The sequence below is a fragment of the Chiloscyllium plagiosum genome, unplaced genomic scaffold, assembly GCF_037043375.1.
Source record: "Chiloscyllium plagiosum isolate Xiang-an unplaced genomic scaffold, Cpla_swu_hap1 HiC_scaffold_6, whole genome shotgun sequence".
Classification (NCBI taxonomy): domain Eukaryota; kingdom Metazoa; phylum Chordata; class Chondrichthyes; order Orectolobiformes; family Hemiscylliidae; genus Chiloscyllium; species Chiloscyllium plagiosum.
Genome location: NW_028270144.1, coordinates 63,216,151 through 63,240,745, shown reverse-complemented (window position 1 = coordinate 63,240,745; position 24,595 = coordinate 63,216,151). Strand labels below are relative to the sequence as shown.

At 40.7% G+C, this 24,595-nt stretch overlaps 1 protein-coding gene across 22 annotated transcripts in view; it reads right to left on the bottom strand.

Moving 5' to 3' along the window:
• Positions 1-4,759, bottom strand: part of LOC122550608 (phosphatidylinositol-binding clathrin assembly protein) — a 161,692-nt gene extending 156,933 nt beyond the window's left edge. For 5 of the 22 annotated variants that reach the window (XM_043691589.2, XM_043691586.2, XM_043691582.2 and 2 more), the window contains exon 1: positions 4,306-4,758. In XM_043691589.2, the coding sequence (XP_043547524.1) occupies positions 4,306-4,435 (130 nt within the window). In that variant the 5' untranslated portion in view covers positions 4,436-4,758. Of the gene's footprint in view, positions 1-4,305 lie in introns of all 22 variants that reach the window. The other 17 variants (XM_043691590.2, XM_043691583.2, XM_087988045.1 and 14 more) reach the window with 8 other exon arrangements.
• Positions 4,760-24,595: the final 19,836 nt, after the last annotated feature.

Here is a 24,595-nt window from a genome sequence, read left to right as displayed (position 1 = left end):
AAGATTCATTAGGATGTTGCCATGGTCGGAGGATTTGAGGTATGGGGAAAAGCTGAATAGGCTGGGGCTATTTTCCACAGGAGTGTTGGAGACTGAGATGTGACCTTGTAGAAGTTTATAAATCATGAGGGGCATGGATAGGGTGGATAGTCAGGGTCTGTTTCCCAGGGTAAGGAGCCCAAAACGAGAGGGCATTGGTTTAAGGTAAGAGGGAAAAGATTTTAAAAAAGGGACATGCAGAGGATGGTGTGTATGGAATGACCTGCAGAAGAAGTGGAGAAGGCTGGTACAATTACAACATTTAAAAGGCAAATGGATGGGGATAATAATGGGGGACCAAATGCTGGCAAATGGGACTGGATTAATTTAGGATACCTGGTCTGGATGGACAAGTTGGACCAAAGCGTCTGTTTTCATGCTGTACATCTCTACGACTCAAAGTACTTTGGAAACAGGCATTTTTCAAACTCCTCACTAGTATACACAAAGTGAAAATCAAGATTTATGAGCTAACCGCTACAGAATTTCTCTCAGCTCAGCTTTAACACTCTTGCTAGCTTCACATTCAAATGCATTGAAAACTATTCTCCATCAGCAAGCATGACAATACAATGCAAACCCTAACAATGTCAGATTAGTAGATTTAAAATTGAGCTGGTTATTTTTATGATCGAAACTGGCAAATGCTTTCATATTCTAAATTAATAAATGAATAAAGAATTTCAGGGCTTCAAACTGAAGATCAATTACTAAACCAGTGAGGATTTGGAGGAGCTGGTGTGGGACTGGGATGGACAAAGTTAGAAATCACAACACCAGGTTTATTTGGAAGCACTGGCTTTCGAAGCGCTGCTTCTTCATCAGGTGGTTGTGAAGCAGAACCATAAAACAATTTATAGCAAAAGATTGCAATGATACATTAAACAAACCTAGATAACTAAGTCTTTCATCTTTTAGAATGGGTTTGCTGGTTGCTGTTCTTTAATATGCAAATCCCAGAACTTCTTTTAAGTCACATTCTCAAAATAACTTAGCCTTTTATAACTAAAGGTGATATCTCAGCTCAAGATAATACATTAAAGGTGTGAGATGAGAGTCTGTCTGTATCCCAATCTTGAGTCAGACTGGTTCTATTTCCAAAGTGGATCTAACAAAATATTACAAGGATTGACTGCCAGCATTGATTGCTTGCTGGTTTTGCATTTTTTGAGCAAAATTAAAATTTATCTGCAAACACAAATTCATCTCAAATTTGTACGTGCGTGCAGGAGAGAGAGAGAGAGAGAGAGAGAGAGAGAGAGAGAGAGAGAGAGAGAGAGAGAGAGAGAGAGAGAGAGAAAGAGAGAGAGAGAGAGAGAGAGAGACACACAAAGCGAGTGCTTGCATATGAGTGTGAGTATGTGTTTGCATGCGTGCAAGCTTGGTAAAGTGTGTGCGTGAGTGTGACAGTGTATAAGCCTGTGAGAGGGTGCATGCGTGGGAGAGTGTGTGAGGGGTGTATGTCCATACGTATGAGAGAGAGCTTGTGTATGAGAGAGAGTCTGCATGAGGGAGTGAGTATGTAAGAATGTGCATTTGTGCGTGCTAGTGTGTATCCATGAAAGTGTATAGTGTAGTGGGGTCACCTGTTGTGTAACATGATAAAAGTGTGTTATTATCAATGAGGATGAGCACCTTGCCAAGACTTTGCCCACACCTCCACTTCTCAATTTTAAACAACCACCAAACTTTAAACAGATCATTGTTCACAGCAAACTGCCCTGCCTTCAGGACAATATCAACCACAACACCATACAACCCTGTCATGGCAACCTCTGCAAAATGTGCTAGAGTGTCGACATTGATATCACCATTACATGTGGGACACCACCCACCATTTATGTGGCAGATACATATGTGACTCTGCCTGCGTTGTCTGTCAGCTATGCTGGAGGCTAGGATACCCTGAGGCATGGTACATTGGCGAGACCAAGCAGACACTATGATAACAGATGAATGGACACTGCGCAACAATCCCCAGGCAGGAGTGTTCCCTCCCATTCGGGGAACACTTCAGTGGTCAGGGACATTCGGCCTCGAACCTTCGGGTGACCATCCTCTAAGGCAGACTCTGGTACTGGCAACAACGCAAAGCGGCCGAGCAGAGGCTGACAGCCAAGTTCGATACCCAGGAGGATGGCATCAAATGGGTCCCTGGGTTCATGTCACACTACAGGTAACCCCACTGCACTATTCTCTCTCACTCACACACACACACCCCTCACAGGCTTATACCCCAGCACACTCAAACACACACTCTCACATGTATGCACTCACTCTCTCTCTCTCTCTCCCTTGCACACGCACACACAAACTTATGGCATGAATTTGTATTTGCAGAATATTTGTGATACATTCCATTTTGCTAAAAAAAAATGCAGATCCTGCAAGCAGTCAATTCATGTAACATTTTGTAAATTCCACTTTGGAAATAGAACCAGCCTGACTCAAGATTGGGATACAAACAGACTCTAAGATTTAAGGCAGTATCTGAGCCGAGATGTCACCTTTTGTTATAAAACCTTAAGTTATTTTGAGAATATGACTTAAAAGAAGTTCTGGGATTTTCATATTAAAGAACCGAAACCAGCAAACCCATTCTAAAAGATGAAAGACTTAATTATCTAGATTTGTTCAATATAGCATTTCAGCTGCATGTGACTGTAATCTTCTACGATAAGATCTGTGTCTTATGGTCCTGCTTCACAACCACCTGATGATGGAGCTACTCTTCGAAAGCTAGTGCTACCAAATAAACTAGTTGGATTATAACCTGGTGTTGTGTGATCTTTAACTTAAACCAGTGAGGTTACACCTTTTAGCTTGTACCATTCTCTGAATAAAGGCACTCACTTGTTAAGACTTGGATACTAGTCAGATGAGCTACCAAGGGGTTAATAAATTGGAAATGATTCAAACCATTTCCCCATATTTTACTTGGAGGAAAAATAAGATTAAACTTGCATTCTCCAGGCAAGCCAATATTCCAAAGAAATGCTGTACAGGAATGTGAACACAAGCAAACAAGTCCCCAGCACCTGAATTTAATTTGTAACAGCTGTCAAAAACTGTCACCTGTCTTTTAAAAAAAAGACTAAAAGCTGTTAAATTGATTTTCTCTCATGATATCAAATTTTGCACATTTTAATTTTCAAAAAATCTTGGACCACTGTAGCCAGCAAGTAAGCAACATTCTGATCACACTAAAAAGGAAAAATTCATTCAAAATTACTGGACAGCACAGATTTTCTAAAATAAACTAGATATAGAAACCCTAGTGGTAACGTAGTTGTTAGTCACTTCTGTCCCCAAAGGGCCCATCGCTAGAAGCTAGAAGACGAAGTTTTTAAAAATTTAAAATGTTGTTTAGTTCTCAGTTTTATTGCAGCATCTTGGGTTGAATTCCCAGGCTGAGTTTATAATTTTTTTTTAAATACTTCCAATGAATTGGAATAGAATTTTTTCAGATTTGTTCAACATATTTCAGGAAATATAACTAAAAAGTGTTCTTACTGCTCATCAGAACTAGCAATAAAAATTATGTTGAAGGAAATGAAGGAGAATATTAGTTCTGTACTGGATTCAGGCAACACATGCCAAATGTTGTATCTTTCAGAAAAGCAAATACGATATCATGAGGCAGATTTTCAGAAACAGCAAGATATTTCCAATAATGGGACACTTACACAATGCTTCAGTTTGTGAAAAACTAACAAGTTCTCAGGCACTTTAAAAGCAAACAAATCTGCTCTGTTGTATCAATCATCAGAAAATTGACAAATATGCCACTTGTTTAAAAATCATTGCAATAATAAACAGAAAAATGCTGATTCACTATAACATCAACATGAGGTGAGTTGTAATTTCTGTCTGCAATAGTAGCTTTCAGATGTGTAACCACAGCGACCACATCACAAGACGACCACAAAAATGTAAATGCTGAGATTTAACCCCCTGCCCCTCCCACCGCAAAGTCCCTACAAGCAAAATGTACTGCATTTTAAAAATCTGGAATAACTAAATAATTAAAATGCATGAATCAATACACAGAGTCTACTGGACAAAATCAAGGCCAAGGGCGTTATCTGGGGCCTGGTATCGCCTGAAAACTAGATACTTTCTCTTAATAACACACACGACCCCCGACGCTAACTCCGATCTCATCCTGTTGGGGTTAAAATTTAAATACAGGAACCAGGAATAACAGCGGCTGGGTTGGGACGCGTTTTGGTTTTCCTCTGTGAGATTGTGTGAGGAAGTGCTTACAATCGAGGTGCTTTTTCTTGGGGCCCATGATCTCGTGTGTTGTGGCTTTACATACGGTCTTCGAGACGGCCGAGCCGGTGACACTGTGCTGAGCCGCGGCAATACGGTCCGTGATACTCTGTCCCGACATCTTCCCTCCTCGCCAGCAGCAGATTCATGCACAGAGGGGGTTTAAATCCCTCTCACGGAGCCACCCCAGCCAGGCAGACCAAAAAGAAAGGTTGGAAAGAGAAACCGCACAACCAAAAACAAAAAGTAAACTGGAAACCCGGGAAGGGAGAAGCCCCGGTCGGGACGGGCTGCTCTGAGTTTTTCCTTATTTACGGGCTCGGCGGTCACTTGGGCAGCTATCGCCACCCAGGGTTCAAATCCTCTTTCTTCCTCTGCCGAAAAGGATCAGGAGTTCCAGGAAAATGGCGGGTTTGAACCAGGCTCCTGCCCACTGGATTGTTATCATGTGATCATCCACCAACCTCGTACCAGTTTGAGCCCCATCAGCCAGTCCCAGAGATTTCCCCCTGCAGCCCAGCCTGACACCACTGCTGCTTACAGCAAAATATGCCCCTCCCTCCCTTGTCTGTCTCTGCCAGATGAGAGGCTTTTTTTTTGTTTCCTATTCATGCATCTGGATTTATGCACATCTGTCTACACGTGTACAGTTTTTTTTTTAGCATACGACCAGCTTCATGCAGAATGTAGATCGCTCACGAGATGATGTCTTGAAAAGACTTACCATTTTTTCGGCTTTCGAAAGCTGATTGAAATTTGATTTTTATATCAAAGTAATTACAATAATATTTTTTAGGATATTCAAATGTTTCCCTTTTGTTGATGGAATGACTTCACAGCTGAAATGAAATACTTCTTAAATTCAACAGCTAAGAGTTGAACCAAAATTTTGCTTTAAATGGAAAACGTTTGTCTTCAAATATTAAAAGAAATGCAAATAAAATCATCACTTATGAATGTGAAAGGTTGCACCCACTCAGATTTTTGAAATTGCTCAAAAGACTTGTTTAACATTTTGAAACACTAGCTTTGTTAACAATTCTCAGACGAAAGCAGGGGTTCACAGTTTTCCTTCGCCATCTCCCACCAGCCTATTATTTAAAAACTCTACTGATCTTCTGTAACAATACAAGCACATTTTCTGTTTAGAAATTACTCATACATTCAAGCAAGTATGTTCATAATTAATTTTTTTATGCTTACATCTTGACTGCTATCCTCTAATCTTTCCCATTTCTTGGGCTAAGATTCTTTCTTAACAGTTGAACTAAGCAAAGATTCATCATATAATTATCCTTCCAATTTTAAAGTACTTTAAGAGAGATGTTTTTTAAAATGTAAGTTAAAAATATGATAGTGGGCACAATTCCCAGTAGAACAGCTGATACTAATTCAATTTGGGGTGGGAGGAGTGAAATTATACCCACAGGATGGAACTATGGAGAAATCAGAATGGCAAAGATAACATGGCCACGGAGAGAATTATACTTGTAGTGTAACCCTGATTATTGCAACTGACACCTTCTGGTAGCTGCCAACTCTGCCAATGTGTGATTTAAATTAAGAGTATTTTGAGATAGTTCACTATCATCAATTCCCTTTGTCTATACTTTGTCAAGGACCTATCAAATGATCAGTAGTAGAAATTATATCAGAGAAAGTGTCCTTACAGAAGTGGCACTGTTCTTCGTTAACAATATGGTTTATTGCATAATAGTACTAAGTACAAGATCATAAGATGTAGGAGCGGAAGTAGGCCATTCAGTCCATTGAGAATGCTCTCTTTCAATGAAATCATGGATGATCTGATAATCCTCAGCTTCACTTTTTTTCCTTTTCCCAATAGCTCAGATTCCCTAATTGATCTTGCATTTGTCCATGTTTTTGGTGGACACATTGAAACGAGGATGCTGTGGATATCAGATTGAGAAAACCTACTCTAGAGATCCATTTTCCATAAGTGTGTATTTTCTACAGAAGGGTCTGGGATCGTTTATTTGAGCTTTAGTAGCAGAGCACATCCAGTAAAGAATGGTCAGAAATAATCAAACAACTAATGAGCTGCAGAAGCCCTATGAACAAAGTAATTCCAACTGTGGACTTGGAAGCTGGGGAACTTGGGGAAATAACTAGTGATGGAATATAGAAAAGTGCAACACAGAGCAGGCCCTTTGGCCCACGATATTGTGCCGAGATTTAATCCTAATGTAAAATATAGTAACTCTTTCAATGCACCCCTTTATACGCACCCCTCAATTCACTGCTATCCATGTGCATGTCCAGCAGTAACTTAAATGTCCCCAGTGACTCTGCTTCCACCACCACAGCTGGCAATGCATTCCATGCATTCACAACTCTCTGCGTAAAGAACCTACCTCTGATGTCTCCTTTATACCTTCCTTCTAATATCTTCAAACTATGACTTCTCGTACCAGTCAATCTCTGGCTATGGACTCTATCTATTCCTCTCATTATTTTGTATACCTCGATCAGGTCTCCTCTCTTCCTCCTTCTCTCCAGAGAGAAAAGTCCGAGTTTATTCAACCTTTTTTCATAAGGCAAGCCCTCCAGTCCAGGCAGCATCCTGGTAAACCTTCTTTGCACCCTCTCCAAAGCCTCTGTATCTTTCCTATAGTCGGGAGACCAGAACTGGACACAATATTGCAAGTGTGGTCTTACCAAGGATTTGTAGAGCTGTAGCAAAACCTCGCGGCTCTTAAACGTGATCCCCCTGTTAATGAAAGCCAAAACACCATATGCTTTCTGAACAACCTTATCCATTTGGGTGGCAGCTTTGAGGGATTTATGAACTTGCACACTCTGTTCCTCCACACTGTCAAGAATCCTGTCTTTAATCCTATATTCAGCATTCGAGTTCGACCTTCCAAAATGTATCACTTCGCATTTATCCAGGTTGAACTCCATCTGCCATTTCTCAGCCCAGCTCTGCATCCTGGCTATGTTGTGCTGCAGCCTGCAGTAGCCCTCTATACTATTAACGGCACCTCCTACCTTTGTGTCATCTGCAAATTTACTAACCAACCCCTCAACCTCCTCATTCAAGTCATTTATAAAAACTACAAAGAGCAGAGGCCCAAGAACAGAGCCCTTCGGGACGCCACTCAACACTGACCTCCAGGCAGAATACTTTCCATCTCCAACCACTCCCTGCCTTCTGTCAGCCAGCCAATTCTGAATCCAGATAGCCAAATCTCCCTGTATCCCAAACTTCCTGACTTTATGAATGAGCCTACCATGAAGAACCCTATCAAATTCCTTGCTGAAGTCCATATACAGCTGAAAATGTGTTGCTGGAAAAGCGCAGCAGGTCAGGCAGCATTTAAGAAACAGGAGAATCGACGTTTCGGGCATAAGCCCTTCTTCAGGAATCCTGAAGAAGGGCTTATGCCCGAAACGTCGATTCTCCTGTTCCCTAGATGCTGCCTGACCTGCTGCGCTTTTCCAGCAACACATTTTCAGCTCTGATCTCCAGCATCTGCAGACCTCAATTTCTCCTCAAAGAAGTCCATATACACCACATCTACTGCTCGACCTTTGTCGACCTGTCTTGACAGTTCCTCAAAGAACTCAATAAGATTTGTGAAGCATGGTCTGCCCCTCACATAGCCATGCTGACTGCCTTTAATTACACTGTGCTTTGCCAAATAGTCATAGATCCTATTCATCAGAATTCTTTCCAAACCTTTGCTGACCACAGACGTAAGACTGACTGGTCTGTAATTGCCAGGGATTTCCCTATTACCCTTCTTGAAAAGAGGAACAACATTCACCTCCTTCCAATCCTCTGGGGGTATGACTCCTGTGGAGAGTGAGGAGGCAAATATCCTCGCCAGCGTCTTAGCAACCTCCTTTCTCGCTTCCCAGAGCAGTCTAGGATAAATCTGGTCTGGCCCTGGAGACTTATCAATCTTAATGTTTTCAACAATTTCGAGCACATCAACTTCATATTTTGAAAAATGTTCATATTACAAAAGAGAAGGATACTGGAGATCTTACAATGCATAAATGTGGATAAATCCCCAAGACCTGATCAGGAGTATCCCAGAATTTTGTGGAAAGCTAGGTACGAGACTGCTGAGGCCCTTGCTGAGATAGTTGTATCATTGACAGCCACGACTGAGGTGCCAGAAGACTGGAGGGTGGCTAATATGGTGCTATTGCTGAAGAAAGGTGGTCGGGAAAAGCCAGAGAACTATAAACTGGTGAGCCTGACGTCAGCAGTGAGTAAATGTTTGGAGGGGATTCTGAGAGATAGTATTTACATGCATTTTGCAAAGGCAAAGACTGATTAGAGATAGTCAGCATGGCTTTATGCATGGATAATCCTATCTCACTGACTTGATTGAATTTTTTGAAGAGGTAACAAAGAGGATTGATGCAGGCAGAGCAGTATACGTTGTCTATATGGACTTCAGTAAGGCATTTGACAAGGTTCTGCATAGCAGACTGGTTAGCATGCTTAGATCACATGGAATCCTGGAGGAGCTAGCCAATTGGGTACAAAATTGGTTAGAAGATAAGAGATAGAGAGTGGTGCTAGAAGGTTATTTTTCCGACTGGAGGCCTGAGACCAGTGATGTGCCGCAAGAATCAGTGCATCTGCTTCCAGGATGAGGCATTCCACTCCAGGATATCCCAGATATCCTCCTACTTTAGGGACCGTAGTTTCCCCTCCTCAGTAATTAAGGTTGCCCTCATCCATCTTGTCCATCTCCTGCACTTCTGCCCTCAAATCTCCTCCCCACAAAAGCAATAAAGATAGAGTCCCCTTAGTCCTCACATACCACCCCACAGACTACTGAATCCAATGCATCATTCTCCAACATTTCCACCACCCACAATCAGACCCCACCACCAAAAAGATATTTCCTTCCCCATCTCTGTCTGCTTTCCACAGGAACTGCTCACTCTGTGAATCCATCGTCAACTCTACACTCCCCACCAACTTCTCCATCACATCCGGTACCTTTCCCTGCAACCGCAAGAGGTACAATGTCTGCCCCTACACCTCCCATCTCACCTCCATCCAAGGCCCTAAACAATCCTTCCAGATCAGACAGAGATTCACAGGCATCTAACCTCATTTACTGCATCTGTTGCTCTCGATGTGGTCTCCTCTATATTGGGGAGATCAAACACAGACTTGGGGACTGGCTTGCAGTGTATCTGTGTTCTGCATGCACTAACCAACCTGACCTTCTGGTTGCCATCCACTTTGATTCCCTCCTCCCACTCCCCCAGCGATATGTCCATCCTTGGCCTTGTCCATTGTCAGAGTGAGGCCAAACAGAAACTGGAGGAACAACACCTTGTATTTTGCCTGGGAAGCTTACAGCCCAATTAACTCAATATTCACTTCACCAGCCTCAAAGTCCCTCCACCCCCAGCCTTATCCCATGTCTAGCCCCATCCCTCCACCTCGCCTCCCTGACCGGTTTTAACCTGTCCACCTTCCTTCTCACCTATCCACTCCAATCATTCCCACTGACCAATCACAATACCCTCTACCTGCATCCACCTATCACCACTCCACCTACCTTCCCCCAATCTCACCTTTCCACCCTCTATTTACTTCTGGGGTCCCCTCCCAAGTCCTGATGAAGGGTTTCTGCCTGAAACGTTGCCTTTCCTGCTCCTCGGATGCTGTCTGATCTGTTGTGCTCTTCCAGCTTCACATATATTGACAGGAACTCACCAGGAACAGCTTTCTTTTTTAAAGCGTCTGCAGCCGGACAGGGCTATAGAGAGATTGCATGCATAGTGACTAGTAACTATAGGCCGGTGACTAGTAACTATAGGCCGGTGAGTCTCACTTCTGTTGTGGGCAAAGTCTTAGAGAGAATTGTAAGGGATAGGATTTATGCACATCTGGATAGGAATAATGTGATCAAGGATAGTCAGCATGGCTTTGTGAAGGGCAGGTCGTGCCTCACAAACCTTATTGAATTCTTTGAAAAGATGACGAAGGAGGTTGATGAGGGGAAAGCGGTAGATGTGGTATATATGGATTTTAGTAAGGCGTTTGATAAGGTTCCCCATGGTAGGCTACTTCAAAAAATACGGAGGTATGGCATTGAGGGTGAGTTGGAGGTTTGGATTAGGAATTGGCTGGATGGAAGAAGACAGAGGGTAGTAGTTGATGGTAAAGGTTCATCTTGGAGTGCAGTTACTAGCGGTGTTCCGCAAGGATCTGTTTTGGGACCATTGCTGTTTGTCATTTTTATAAATGACCTGGAAGAGGGGTTAGAAGGTTGGGTGAGCAAGTTTGCGGATGATACGAAAGTCGGAGGAGTTGTTGACAGTGAGGAAGGATGTGGCAGGTTACAGCAGGATATAGAGAAGCTGCAGAGCTGGGCAGAAAGGTGGCAAATGGAATTCAATGTAGCTAAGTGTGAGGTGATTCACTTTGGGAAGAATAACAAAAAGATGGGGTACTGGGCTAATGGTCGGATACTTGGTAGTGTGGATGAGCAGAGGGATCTTGGTGTCCATGTACACAGATCTCTGAAAGTTGCCACCCAGGTAAATAGTGCGGTGAGGAAGGCATATGGCGTACTGGCTTTTATTGGTAGAGGAATTGAGTTCCGGAGTCCTGAGGTCATGATGCAGTTGTATCTGGTGCGGCCGCATCTGGAATATTGTGTGCAGTTTTGGTCGCCATACTATAGGAAGGATGTGGAGGCACTGGAACGGGTGCAGAGGAGGTTTACCAGGATGTTGCCTGGTATGGAAGGAAGATCGTATGAGGAAAGACTGAGACACTTGGGGCTGTTTTCATTAGAGAAAAGAAGGTTTAGGGGTGACTTGATTGAGGTGTACAAGATGATTAGGGGGTTAGATAGGGTTGACAGTGTGAACCTTTTCCCGCGTATGGAGTCGGGTATTACAAGGGGGCATAGCTTTAAATTAAGGGGGGGTAGATATAGGACTGAAGTGAGGGGTAGGTTCTTCACTCAGCGAGTCGTAAGTTCATGGAATGCCCTGCCAGTAGCAGTGGTGGACTCTCCCTCTTTATGGGCATTCAAGCGGGCATTGGATAGGTATATGGAGGATAGTGGGTTAGTATAGGTTAGGTGGGCTTGGATCGGCGCAACATCGAGGGCCAAAGGGCCTGTACTGCGCTGTATTCTTCTATGTTCTATGTTCTATGTTCTATAATGCATCATGCCCTGTGGCTGTTGTTAACTATCTCTGCAGACAGAGGATCTACCACCATTCTTGCTAACCCTGTTTTTCCTGAGGCACTCACCACGATTGTTGACTGTGCATTCAGATATTCACACACCAGTGCTGACTGAAAAAAGGCAAAATAACTGCATATCTGGAACAATGATAAATGTATAAATATGGATGTCTACAATTTCATGAAGATACTCTGCATAGCCTCCTCTTGGCGATAGCCAAACAAGGGAAGGTTATCTTCCATTGAGATTGGAAAATGATATACCTCAGCTTGACCAAGCAAACCTGGATGGAAGTATTAAAGGAGGTCAGTAGTTGGGATCATCTGCAGAGCACGGTATAGTACCAGAAAACGATGAACAGCCATGCCAGTACTGAAAGGGTAAATGAAGATCCTAATTCTTGATGCAGGTGCACACTTACAGGGAAGTTTAATATGCTGTGAGTGAAAGGTGGGATAGCCAGGAGCCAGGAGCCAGGGTGAAAAGCACCTCAGGGAGCCTCAAGATCCAACCAGGCTCTAAGGCGTTGAACTTGATGGTGTGATAGAATACAATGGAGAGGAGTAGGAGAGTTGATCCATCTAGAAATGGAGCTCATATTTGTCCCATTGTCTTCACAAGAAAGAGAGCTCACAACACCCACAAGTGGGCAAGCAGTGGTGGTGGAACACTAAATGTGCCTGTGCTGACAACAATGAAGGAGGACCTGCACAAAGGATTGATGCAATTGGACAAGGAGAGGCCACAGATAGTGTCAGGACTGGAGGAAGAAAGCCTGCCTCAAGCTAATTAACATTTCCACAGCTGTTAAATGGCTGCTGACATGCTGGAAAAACAAGACTGCACTCAGCCCCGACTTCTACTCTGGGTATCCTTCATAAAATCCAACCTGTTATTGCAGAAAACATCCATGAGACAGGAAAGAAATACATTACCTTTCCAGTATGCACTGATCTTTGTATCCCGCATCACAAGAAAGTTAAAGCTCCAAAAAAACCGCTACATGCTTGTCGAATCACAGCTTTTATACAGCTGCCATTTAAGCTACTACCAGAGGACCTATATGCAACTCTCACAACAGTCTTAAATTATTTTCTTTTTCTTAATGTTATCTAATAAGTCTCCATTGCTTATTTCTCAACATACCTTCTATTTTGAAATGACTTAATGCTTAATTATTAAGGCTATTCCTCCATTTTCTATCATTCCTCCATTTCCTGTAGCCTCTAAAACTTTGTGTATCTTGTTCCAAGTTGTTGTGAGGTATTTGCAATGGGTACCAAGATACACAGATCCTTCAAGTTCAATTAATGCCTGAAATTCATTTAATTTGTTTACTTTACTCCATGTTTTTCCATGCACCCTAATCTCAATTTTAAGATTTGGACCTCTTGTTCTGGACTTTCCCAGCAGAGGAAACAATGCATGTAATCCAGAGCAAAGCCTGGAAATGGAAAACAAAATAAGCGGTGGCACGTTTCTATGAAGAACAAAAATGGTGTTTTCCTGATAGCATGAAGAAAGTTGGGTTTAAGCCAGCAATAAATAAGAAACATAAAAGAGGTGTGCAGCAGGTGAAGCAACTTCTTGATGGATCCAAGCGGTCTACTCAAAGCCAATAAACTGCTTATCTTTTATGGGAGTTTTGTTAGACCAAGGGTGAACTTGGTGGCTTTTATCTGGGAAAATCATAGCATGACTGTTCAAGGGAAAATGGTTAGGTTGTACAGATCCTAAGCAGTATCATGGAGTATGGGGGGGAGGGGAGTTGGATCCAAAGAGTAGGACATATTTGACCAAAGGCAGCATAAACATGCTTGGGGTGTGATTGAGGGAAGGTCAATGGTTAGACTGGGAGAGTCAAGGATAACTGGCAAGAGGGCGAAGGGAAGAAAGAGGGTTTGGTTCAAGTGACAGTGGAGCACCAGGTTAGATACAAGTACAGTGGTAAAGTGACTGCATGAGTAATCCAGTTTACTAGATTAATGCATTGAGAACATGGCTTCAAATCCCACCATTGCAGCTAGTGGAATTTAAATTCAATTAATAAATCTGGAATGTAAAGCTAATCTCAGTGATGATGATCATAAACTTAGCGTTGGTTATTGCAAACACCTCTTTAATGATCACTAATGTCCTTAGGGAAAGAAATCTGCACTGGCCAAGATGTGACTCCAGCTCCACAGTAATATGGTTGACTCTGAAGTGGCCTAGCAAGTCATTTCATTAAAGAGGAATTAGGTATGGACAACACCCTGCTGGTGATGCCCATATTCCATGAAAGAATAAAGATGTTTCAAAAATATAGATGTTTATTCAATGCATTCCTTCATTAATTTTCACAATCCAAGGTATGTGGTGTCATAACATAAGAAATTAGAGCTGGAATAGTAATTTCAGCCTATTGAGTCTACATTGCTAATCAATTAGATCAGTTTTCTTTTAACCACAGCACAATTTTCCTGCACTATCCCCATATCCTTTTATGTTTTTAATATATGGAAATCAGGGATAAGAGTTCCTAAGCTACAAGATTTATAAATTTACAGAAAAATAAAAGTAGGGTAATATCAAATAAGTAGTTAATATCAAAAAGAAAATTTCCTAAAAACCAATTAATTTCTTGTGGAAATACACATGAGATACAGGACAAAGAGTAATTTATAGAGAGATTAGGAGCCAGGAAACAAATGAACCAGGGCACGCAGATGTAAGGCAGACCTTGTTTTAAAATCATATGTTCCATTTTTGTATTCATGTATCTTCTGTTATAAATTCCAATGTTCATATTTATAATGGAAACTGTATAGATTTATCATAGTACACTATAAATATTTTAATGGATCAGTTAAGTGATTTCATGGTGTCTGTCTCAACTGAGCCGATAATTCAATACATTCATTATTCTTGATAGAAAAATGACAATACTGTGGCTTGAAGAGGTGCATTTTATCCTGGTTTGTTTTCATGAGGAGAGATGGAGACAAGATCCAAGCGGTCTATTCAAAGCCAATAAAATAAACAGTTTGTAAGGCCTTGAAATTTTTTTTATGTTGGAACAATAGAAACAACCTGGATGGGTGGGGTCAAGCTGTTACAGAACCAATATTTTTTAGTTTAGCAGTTGCTGAGGTCTTGAAATTGGATGTGAAATCTCTTTTTTCTCTCTTTGTTACAGCTAAAAGTTGGGGTTCTCTTCCTGCTGCTAGAATTGCATGTGAAACAATCTATTTTACTGAATTTGCCTTTGCCTAGGACATGCTTATGGAATGTTAGTGCATTGGAACAGTTAATGAGTAGTTTATTATTTTGTTAAGTATTTCAATAGAGTTACAGTTAAGCCAATTTGGTTGGTTTAAATAAGATGTGCCCTCTGTAATAATGGCTCTTTCAGTTACTAAGAGTTTCCTGGGGGTGGAAGAAGTCACTTCAGCAGTTTTACAGAAAGTGAGCAAGGCAAAGCTTTCATTATTAGCAAACAAGTTGAAGTTTGAGTTGTATGTGTCTGTGAGGAAAGGGGAAATAATTGCAGCAATACCTCTAGATTTACAATTGTCAGGAATGCAATCAGAATCATTGGAAATTGCTAAACTTCAATTGCACAAGAAGGAGCTTGAATTCGAAGCAATGGCAAGGGAAAAAGAAAAAGAAAGAATAGACTTGATAGAATAAAAAGAAAGAGAAAATACACTGTAATTGAAACAGTTTGAATTACGATTAAAAGCAAAGAAAAAAGAAAAGGAAATGATGGCCCTCAGCAGAAGAAAGGGTGAAAGAGAGAGTTTTTGAACTTTAGAGGTTGGAAATGAAAATTCAAAGTCGACTTAAAATGACAGAGGGTAGACATGAAAGGTAGGAGTAGTGATGAGGACAGTAATGGAGAGCAATCCCATCAAAGCTAAATGCATGGTATGCATCTGTTTAAATACTGTCCAAGCATTGCTTATGTTTGTCAAGAAGGATATAGAAGTCTTTTTCATATAATTTGAGAAAATGGCTAAATAAATGAAATGGCTGGTAACTATGTGGGTATTGTTTATCCAAGCAAAGTTGGTAGGTAGAGCTAGTAAGGTATTTGTATCACTATCAGAGGAGGTATCTAGTGAATACGATGAGGTGAAAAGTGCCATCATGAATGCATGTGAGCTAGTACCGGAAGCCTACAGACAATGTTTTAGGAATCTAAAGAGGGAACCTGTCAAATGTATCTAGAGTTTGAAAGGATCAATCAAAATGACTTTGATAGGTGATGTTATAAACAGGAGGTTGTCCTCCCTCTGAGCACTAAAACCGAAACACCCAAAGAGAAGCACTTCTCCCAATAATCTGTAAAATGAATGTGAAAAGTGGTGTAACCTGCTTTTCAACAACTTCTAGTAGTTAACTAAAATAAACCCCTGACACTCACTTTAAAATCAACTAGTAATTTATTTATCCAACTCGAACAGTGAACAAACTAAGTAAGTTATTAACAAACCAAATAAATCCCTTCTAAATTCTGACAATTCCCAAATAAGGACAGATTCCAATGGTATGCTGTTCCAATAAATAAAAGTCTCACTCATATAAAAAACATAGAATTTAATTTCTTGAAATTACAGCCAGGTTACATGTCTTCCAGAGTGTTCTCTGTCTTCTCTGTCGATTCTTCTGTCAGGAATATTAACTAGTTGTGCCATTGGTACCATTGTTACTTAGACGGTGCTTTCTCTAAGACATAGAGGAGACTGTGAAAGCCAATGATTCTCTTTTGAGAGGTGAGGGCTGTTTGCTCTGGCAGATGGCTGCTGGCTCTGAAGTCTTTGTCCAACAGCTCCCTTCTTTTATACCCTTGATGACATAACTATATTTCTTACATTAAGATTGGCCCTATGTTGTCAAAAGCATCAGTTTTAAATTTAATAGGTTTTTGGTATAAAAGTGCCCGGTTCAAATTGATTGGCTATATTCAAAAGCCTGTTGTCTTGGTAAAAAATGCTGCTTGGCCTGCCAACTGTACAGTCTTTTGATACAAATGTTTCAGTTTGGTCTCCCTGTGTACCTGCAAACTTTCAAGCTGTTGTGCATAGACATCCATTTTAGATTAGATTTAGATTTTAGATTAGATTCCCTAAAGTATGGAAACAGGCCCTTCAGCCCAACAAGTCCACACCAAGCCTCCGAAGTGTAAATCTCTAAGCACCAAAAAAGTACCATCTTTTAATAGAACTATGCAATGCTCTCACCCCTAGCAATTTACAATTTTACAAATACCAAATTCGAACTTGCGGCCTCCCAATCTACAATTATTCTACCCGACTTCGCAACAGTGGAAAAGAGCATTGAAAAGAAATCAGACAAATGACATTTTCAGAGAGACAATTATTTTGGAGGATTTCAAAAAGGCATTTTTTGAAATAGTGAGAAATCATGTGGAAGAGCAGAAGAGTTAAACCTGCAAGATTAGCAGCTGAAGTTGCCGATGATTATGAGTTGGTTCATAAATCAAAGTTTGGCTTCCGACATCAATTTTAATCAGTGTTCAGTAGAAATTGGGGAAAAGTGAAGTCATCAGCTGGTAAGGGAAAAGGAGATTTCATTGAAGATAGTACAGATAGTTTACCACAGCGTGAAAAGGAAACCCATGAGGGGGAAAAGAGAAGTCATAAAGCTTGGTGTTTTCACTGTAATAAAGTAGGCCACGTGAAATTGCAGTATTGATCTTTTAGAAAAAGCACTGGGGAGACAGATGTGGGAAAACAAGATAAGCTAGTAAGTTTTGTAGAAGTAGTAAACAATGGAAGCTATAAAGCTGCAAAAGAACATACAAACTGATCAGAGGTTGGTTGAGAAGTAAGTGTCAGATTTCTTTCAAAATTTAGATTTAGATTCAGATTTATATTTAGACTTTATTGTATGTGTACTCAAGTACAACCATACAGGAATACAGCAAAATGCTTTCAGTGTTGTTGCACACGGGACCATTGTTTGTACCTAGGTATAAACAATTAAGAGCAAGGTAGTAAAAAAGAAACTAAGAAACAAGTTAAACATTACAGTCACTCTTAGTATAGCGCAAAAAAACAGTTAAAAGTTATACATTATAGTCTTTCTTAATTGCATATCCATGCTGGGACCATACTTCCCACAAGGGCTCAATCTCCGACATTTTGATATGCTTTCCCTGTGCTGGCTCCCTGTTCTTGTTGCCACCGCAGATGTCAGGGAAACATTTGGGCAAATTCCTGGGATCTCAAACAGCCAAAGTCCCAACATAGGCCTTCAGCTGCTGTCACACACCAGACCACCAAAGCCAACGTCCAGGCGCTGTCCGCTCAGGGCCTCAGTTTCACGTTCAGTCTGCGGGCTGGGACTTGGTCTCACCTTTGGTCCACGCATCAATCCTTCGTCTTGCCTTCGGTCTGCACGCCAGGCATTAGGAATTCACTAAGAGTCAGGTCAGGCCCTCAGCCACTGCCTTGCACTGGACATCTAGCCAACCACCAAATTCAATGAGCCTGATATAACCACCCTGCTCGGAGAAAGTGAGGACTGCAGATGCTGGAGGTCAGAGCTGAAAAATGTGTTGCTGGAAAAGCGCAGCAGGTCAGGTAGCATCCAAGGAGCAGGAGAATCTACTGATGTCAGATTCCTGAAGAAGGGCTTATGCCCGAAACTTTGATTCTCCTGCTCCTTGGATAACCACCCTGCTGTCATTCTCCAGAAGGGAAGCTGGTAGAAGGGAAACTAAAAAAATAAAAAATATGAAAAATAAAAATAAAGAGAAAATAAGAGAAAAGAAATGGAAGAAGAAGAACGGTTGGAATAGATGAGCCTACTTCATTGCCATCTTGCAGAGGTGTCAAACAACTTGAGTCTGCGCTGGGCCTGCTTGCTGATCGACATGAGTATGCACTGGTCCACTCACTGCTGCAGATGTCATCACCACAATTGAGCTCTTCAACAAAAGGTAGGTAAAATAAGATAAATAAGAAAATAAATTACAAAAAAAAAGGAACGAAAGGAAAATGAACAGAGCAGACGAGCCCCAGGCTCAGAGGCCTTGCTCCACTACTATCTTACTGGAAGTGGGTACGATTTACTCACGTATGCCAGGAAGATTAGGTAAAGAAGTCAAGATTTTAAGAGATACAGAAGCAAGTCAATCTTTGATGGTGAGAAATGAGAAGATATGTAATTTAGAAGGAGTATTGCCAGAAAAGAGTATCATGGTGGCTCTGTGGTTAACCCTGCTGCCTCACAGCACCAGGGACCTGGGTTCGATTCCAGCCTTGGGCTGGAGTTTGCACATTCTCCCTCTGTCTGCGTGGGTTTCCTCCAAGTGCTCCGATTTCCTCCCCCAGTCCAAAGATATACAGGTTAGGTGAATTGGCTAGCTAAATTGCCCATTGTGTTCGGGGATGAATAGGTTAGGTACAGTATTCCTACAGTAATCAGGGAAATGTCAGAGTAATTGGTTAGGGGAATGGGTCTGGGTGGGATACTTTTCGGTGGGACAGTGTGGACTTGTCAGGTGAAATGGGCTGTTTCCATACTGTAGGAATTCTAGAAAAAAATGATGGCCACCAAGGAATTTCTAAAATGAAAATGCTCACAATGACTTATGTTTGGTGGCTTAACATAGACACCATATGCCAGGATATTGAAAGCTTGGTCAAGTGGGTGTAAAACTGGGCTATATGTTCTTAATCCTTATGAACACCCATTCAAAATGGATTGACATGCATTGATTGGTTGCAACTACTTCTTACAACACCATAGAAAAATTCCACCATTTTTCTTAGTATACATAGCATATCTGAGATCTTTGTCACAGAAACAGTATTTCATTTAACAGCTGGCAGTTTCAGATCTTTATGATGACAAGTAAGATAAGCCACATCCCCATAGCACCCTACCACCTCTCCTCAAACGGTCTTGCTAAGTGGGCACTGCAGTTATTCAAAAATAACATGAGAAAGTAATCTACAGGGTCTTTGGAAATGAAGCTTGCATATTTCCTCTTCAACTGTTGGACAACACTGCATATGACGATGGGAGTAGCTGCAGCAGTAGTATTGATGGGCTGATGCCTATTGAGTCTGACTTTCTCAAACTTGAGCAGCAAGGTTGAATTAAAACAAGATGTGCAGAAATGGGGCCACGATGGGCACAGCCCAGGTAGAGATTAGGAGTATACAGTCCATGTAATGAACTTCAGTCATGGCCCTTTACCCTTCGTATGAAGACAGAACTGCACAAGGACAAATGATAGTCACTTCCATTTATGCTATCATGAAAGATATATTTGTGACAAGTAGACTGGTCAAGATAATGACTGCTTATTTTCTCTTGTTTGCTCCCTCGCTGCTTGCTGCAGACTCAGTCTATAAGAAATGACCTTCAGAACTCAGTCACTTGTCAGTAGTTGTACTACCAAGCCACTCTTGGTAATGGACACCCTTGAATGGATGTATTAGCGAAGATACATTCCATTGGGAAACAAATGTATGCATCAATTGTGGCAAACTAAGGAAGGCAAGGATGGTACCAAGTTGAAAGAAAAACCATACAATATTTAAAAGGTGACTAGTCAGCAAGAAATGGAACAGATTTTATATATCTGCAAAGAATGATTATAAGAAAAATGAGGTAGAGTAAAGATAACGTTAGCTCAAAAAGTAAAACAGATAGTAAGAATTTATCTCTCTCTTTAGGTACATTGCCATAAGATGGTATTTTCAACCATGGATTATTATTTGATTGATCCATGATTATGCTTAACAAAGTGAGAGCAGTAATAGTTTGTTGTTGCTTTCTGCAGTATGGCTGACTGAAATATTCTCCCAGCCTTACCACCTACCATCAGGTGTATTGGAAGGATTTATAGGCTGACAATTAACCTGACTCGCCATATTATGAATGCACCTTTGCGGCTGAAGTGGGACTTGAACACAGAGCTTCTGACTCAGAAGGAGAGGTCATCATGGTGCCACAAAATCTCCAGTAGAAATTTCCACAACCATTTATAAGTGAAAATTGTAACTGAAGTGACTGAGTTCTTCAGAGTATGTGATTAAGGAGTTAATAATGGGAAACAAAGACAGGTTGAAATATTAAACAGGTTTTTTAAATCTACATTTAATGCAGAAGACACAAAAATCATCCCAAAAATGCTTGGAAATCAAGAGGTTAAACAGAGGGAAGACCCTAAAAGAATCACTGGGAAAAGGGTATTGGGAAAATTATTAGAACTGATAAATCTCTTAGATCTGATGGTCAGTGTTTGGTCCATTCAGAAAAAGGAATCAAGAATAAAGCTATAAGTGGAAGTAGGCATTAAGTAATTACAGAAGTGACATAACATAATGAGAGAAGATCTAACTGGAAAGCTAAAAATTTGCAGTGACCTAATGCATTAAGCGCAGGTACACAAGATTTCATAATGGGAATAAGTTAACACAAAAAGTGTGATAAAAGCATAGTAACAGGAATCAAAATGGTACTGATAATGAATGTTTGCAGATGCATGATTTTAAATAGGTTAGCAGTTGGTCTTCCATGGCATTGTACTATAGAATCACGAACAAATGTAGAACTCAGGTCAAGCAGGGTTAGGGTACAGTGGGATAAATGACTAAGAATGGTGGTGTGAGGATACAAATGAAGCACAGAAATATGGAGAGAAGTAAGGGAAAATAAGAGGGAAGTGGAGTGGAGTGTAGGAGGGAAAGAAGAAGAGATGTTTTGGATGAGAGGGAGAAGGAGGGGGTGGTAGGCAGGGAAAGGAAAAAAGGTGAGGGGAATTTGTAATTGAGACAGAAAGGAATGGGTGGATGAATTGGAAAAGAAAAAGGGAAAGCAGTGAAATAAAAAGAAAGAGGATTCAGAATGGCTACAAATGGTTAAAGAATAGGAATAAGATGAGGAAAGAAACAATGGCAAGCAAAATGTAGGATGGAAGTGGGAGATTTGGTTGAGCAAACAGTCTCAATTAGGTGGAAAGGGCTAAGCCAGAAACTAATTACATTTAGGGATCAAGTTAACAAGCAAATGCATTAGAATGAAGCCAGCTGTGTCTGGAAATAGTGACAGGGTCATTGCTATTTTGTCACCTACTGGTTCAAATGCACAGCTGAGACAAAGAATGGTCAGGGCCAGCCCAGGGCTTTTAGAGAGGCACTTAAGAGAAATTAAGTTGGAGAGAAGCAAATTTTCTGTTTCCTGACTGTAGGTTAAACTTTTGACAATGAATTCACAAACCTACGTAAGTGATTCAATGTAATATAGTTCTGTTTGACCCTTAAAGAGGCCCGTATTTCTAACACTGACACCTTTCATAAAAAAGACGTGGCTCTAGTTGGCAGAAGAGTTAAGTGGTAGGAATATGACCCAGAGATTATAGATCTAATTTTGAAATGTAAGTTTATGACAATATTCACCCAGTTCCTGTTCAATTTCTTCTTGTCAGTCTTACCCTAATCATTCTGCTTCTCACCACAACAGCATATTTATCACGATCAATCGGACTGAGGCAATGTATCTTGCTTCATCCTTACTATCTTAACATGTTCACGTTCCAATTTCCTCCCACTATTAGTGAATACCATAATTCTCAATATATTTTCTGTAACTTAACTCACCAACAATCGTTTTCACAACATAACCTAAAATAGCATTAGCAAAGGCATGCTGCTCATGCCTTTCAGACATACTAAAAAAAATTAATATAAAGAGCTAAAGTAAATTATGAAAGAAAACTAGGACAAAATATCAAAAATAATAGCAAAAGCTTCTATAGGTATATAAAAGGTAAGAGAGTTGCTGATATGAATGTCAGGCCCTTGGAAGATGAAACTGGAGAGTTAGTAGTGGGGAACACTAAGATGACATAAATGCTGAATCAATACTTTGCCTCAGTTTTCAAATTGGAGGACAATAGTACCACTCCCATTGACAAGTCAGAGGAAATAGATAAAGTGGAACTCAGAGCAATCAACATTGATAGGGAAAGGGTACTAACTAAACTACTAGGATTGAGGACAGACAAGTCTCCTGGGCCTGATGGCCTACATTCTAGGGTATTAAAGGATGTGGCAGTGAAGATCGTATAATAGAGATGGCTACAATATTCCAAAATACCCTGGATCTGGAAAGATTCCAGTGGATTGTAAAATAGCTAATATAACACATTTATTCAAAAAGGGAGGGAGGCAAAATGTGGGAAATTACAGATCAGTTAGTTTAATGCCTGTTATTGGGAAAGTATTAGAATCACTTATCAAAGAAGCAAGATTAAGACATTTAAAAGTTAAAATGCTATCCATCAGAGTTTTACGAAGGGTAAATCACATTTGACTATTTTTTTTAGAATTCTTCGAAGATGTAACAAGCAAAGTGGATAATGGGAATTCTGTAGATGTAATATATCTGGACAACCACAAGGTGTTTGATAAGGTGCCACACAAGATGTTAATTTACAAGGTTGGATCATATGGGATTAGCCTGGATAGATAATTGGCTGATGGACAGAAGACAGAGTCGGGATAAATGATTTTTTTTCTGCATGGCAAGATGTAACTAGTGGGGTGCCACAGGATTTGGTCCTTGGACCCCAGTTCCTTACAATCTACATTAATGATTTGGATACAGGGATAAAAAGCTGTTTAGCCAAATTTGCGAGCGACACAAAAATAGACGGGATGGTGAATTGCAATGACGAAATAAGAACCTTACAATGGATATAAGTAGGTTTGGAGAGTAGGCCAAAATATGTTAGATGGGGCTTAATGTGGATAAATGTGGGGTCATGCATTTGGGTCTAAAAAGGCAATTTATTTTCTTAATGAGGAGAGACTCCAAGGTGCTCTGTACAGAGAGACCAAGGTGTATTTGTTCATGAGTCACAGAAAACTAGCTTGCAGGTACAGCAGACAATAAAGGAAGCAAATGGAATGTTGGCTTTTATAGCAAAAGTAGGGAAGTATTGTTGCAACTATGGAAGGTATTAGTGAGACTGCACCTGGAGTATTGTGCACAGTTTTGGTCCCCTTATTTGAGGAAAGATGTGGTGGCATTGGAGGCAGTTCAGTGGAGGTACATTAGATTGATTTCAGAGAATGAGGGATTTGTCATATGAAGAGAGATTGAACAGTTTAGGTCTATACTTTCTGGAATTTAGAAGAATGAGGGGAGATCAGATTGAGGTATTCAAGATAATAAAAGGCGTGGATAAAATAGATGTCGAGCAGATCCTTCCTCTGGTGGGGCATTCTAGGATGAGAAGTCATAGTCTGAGGATGAGGAATAGCAAATTTAAAACAGAGTTGAAGAGAAACTACTGCTCCCAAAAGGTTGTGAATCTGTGGAATTCATTATCCTAAAGTGTGGTGGATGCTGGGACAGTGAGTGAATTTAAGGAGGAAGTTAAACAGATTTTTAATTGGTAATGTATTAAAGGGATATGGAAAGAAGGCAGGAAAATAGATGTGAGGAGCATATCAGGCATGATTGAATGACGGAAATGTTCAATGGGCTGAATGGCCTAATTCTGCTCCTATATCTTATGAACTATTCTCCTTTTGCATGTGAGTGATTGTCAACTTCGTCATTTGCAGTGCATCTAGCAGATGTACACATTTCTCATAACAATCATAGATTTATTTCACCACCCTTGGAGGAGAAAAGACTGGAGTATCAGGGAGGGGCGTGGATTGGAATACTGGAGAAATTTGGTCAAGAGAGGAAGATGTACTGGAAATCATTGGAGTATCAAATTGCAAAATTCCTCAGTGGCGAAGCTGGCAGTTGAGCAGAAAAGAGTGGTAATACTCACATTCCATATATACATTTCACATAAAGCATGATTACTTGTGTGAGTGGGGAAATGGGGTTCAGTGGAAAACGTCATAAGGTTGACATTGATCGAAGCACTATTAAAGCTTCCTGTAGATCATGGATAGAAATATATTTCAATGGCTTTATTTCTTTGTCCTCACCCTATCAAAAAACATCATTCTCCTCAACTAACAGGTAGTCACGAGTGCCTCTTTTATACATCAATTCCACGTTTTTGCTGTAATATGTTGAGAAATACT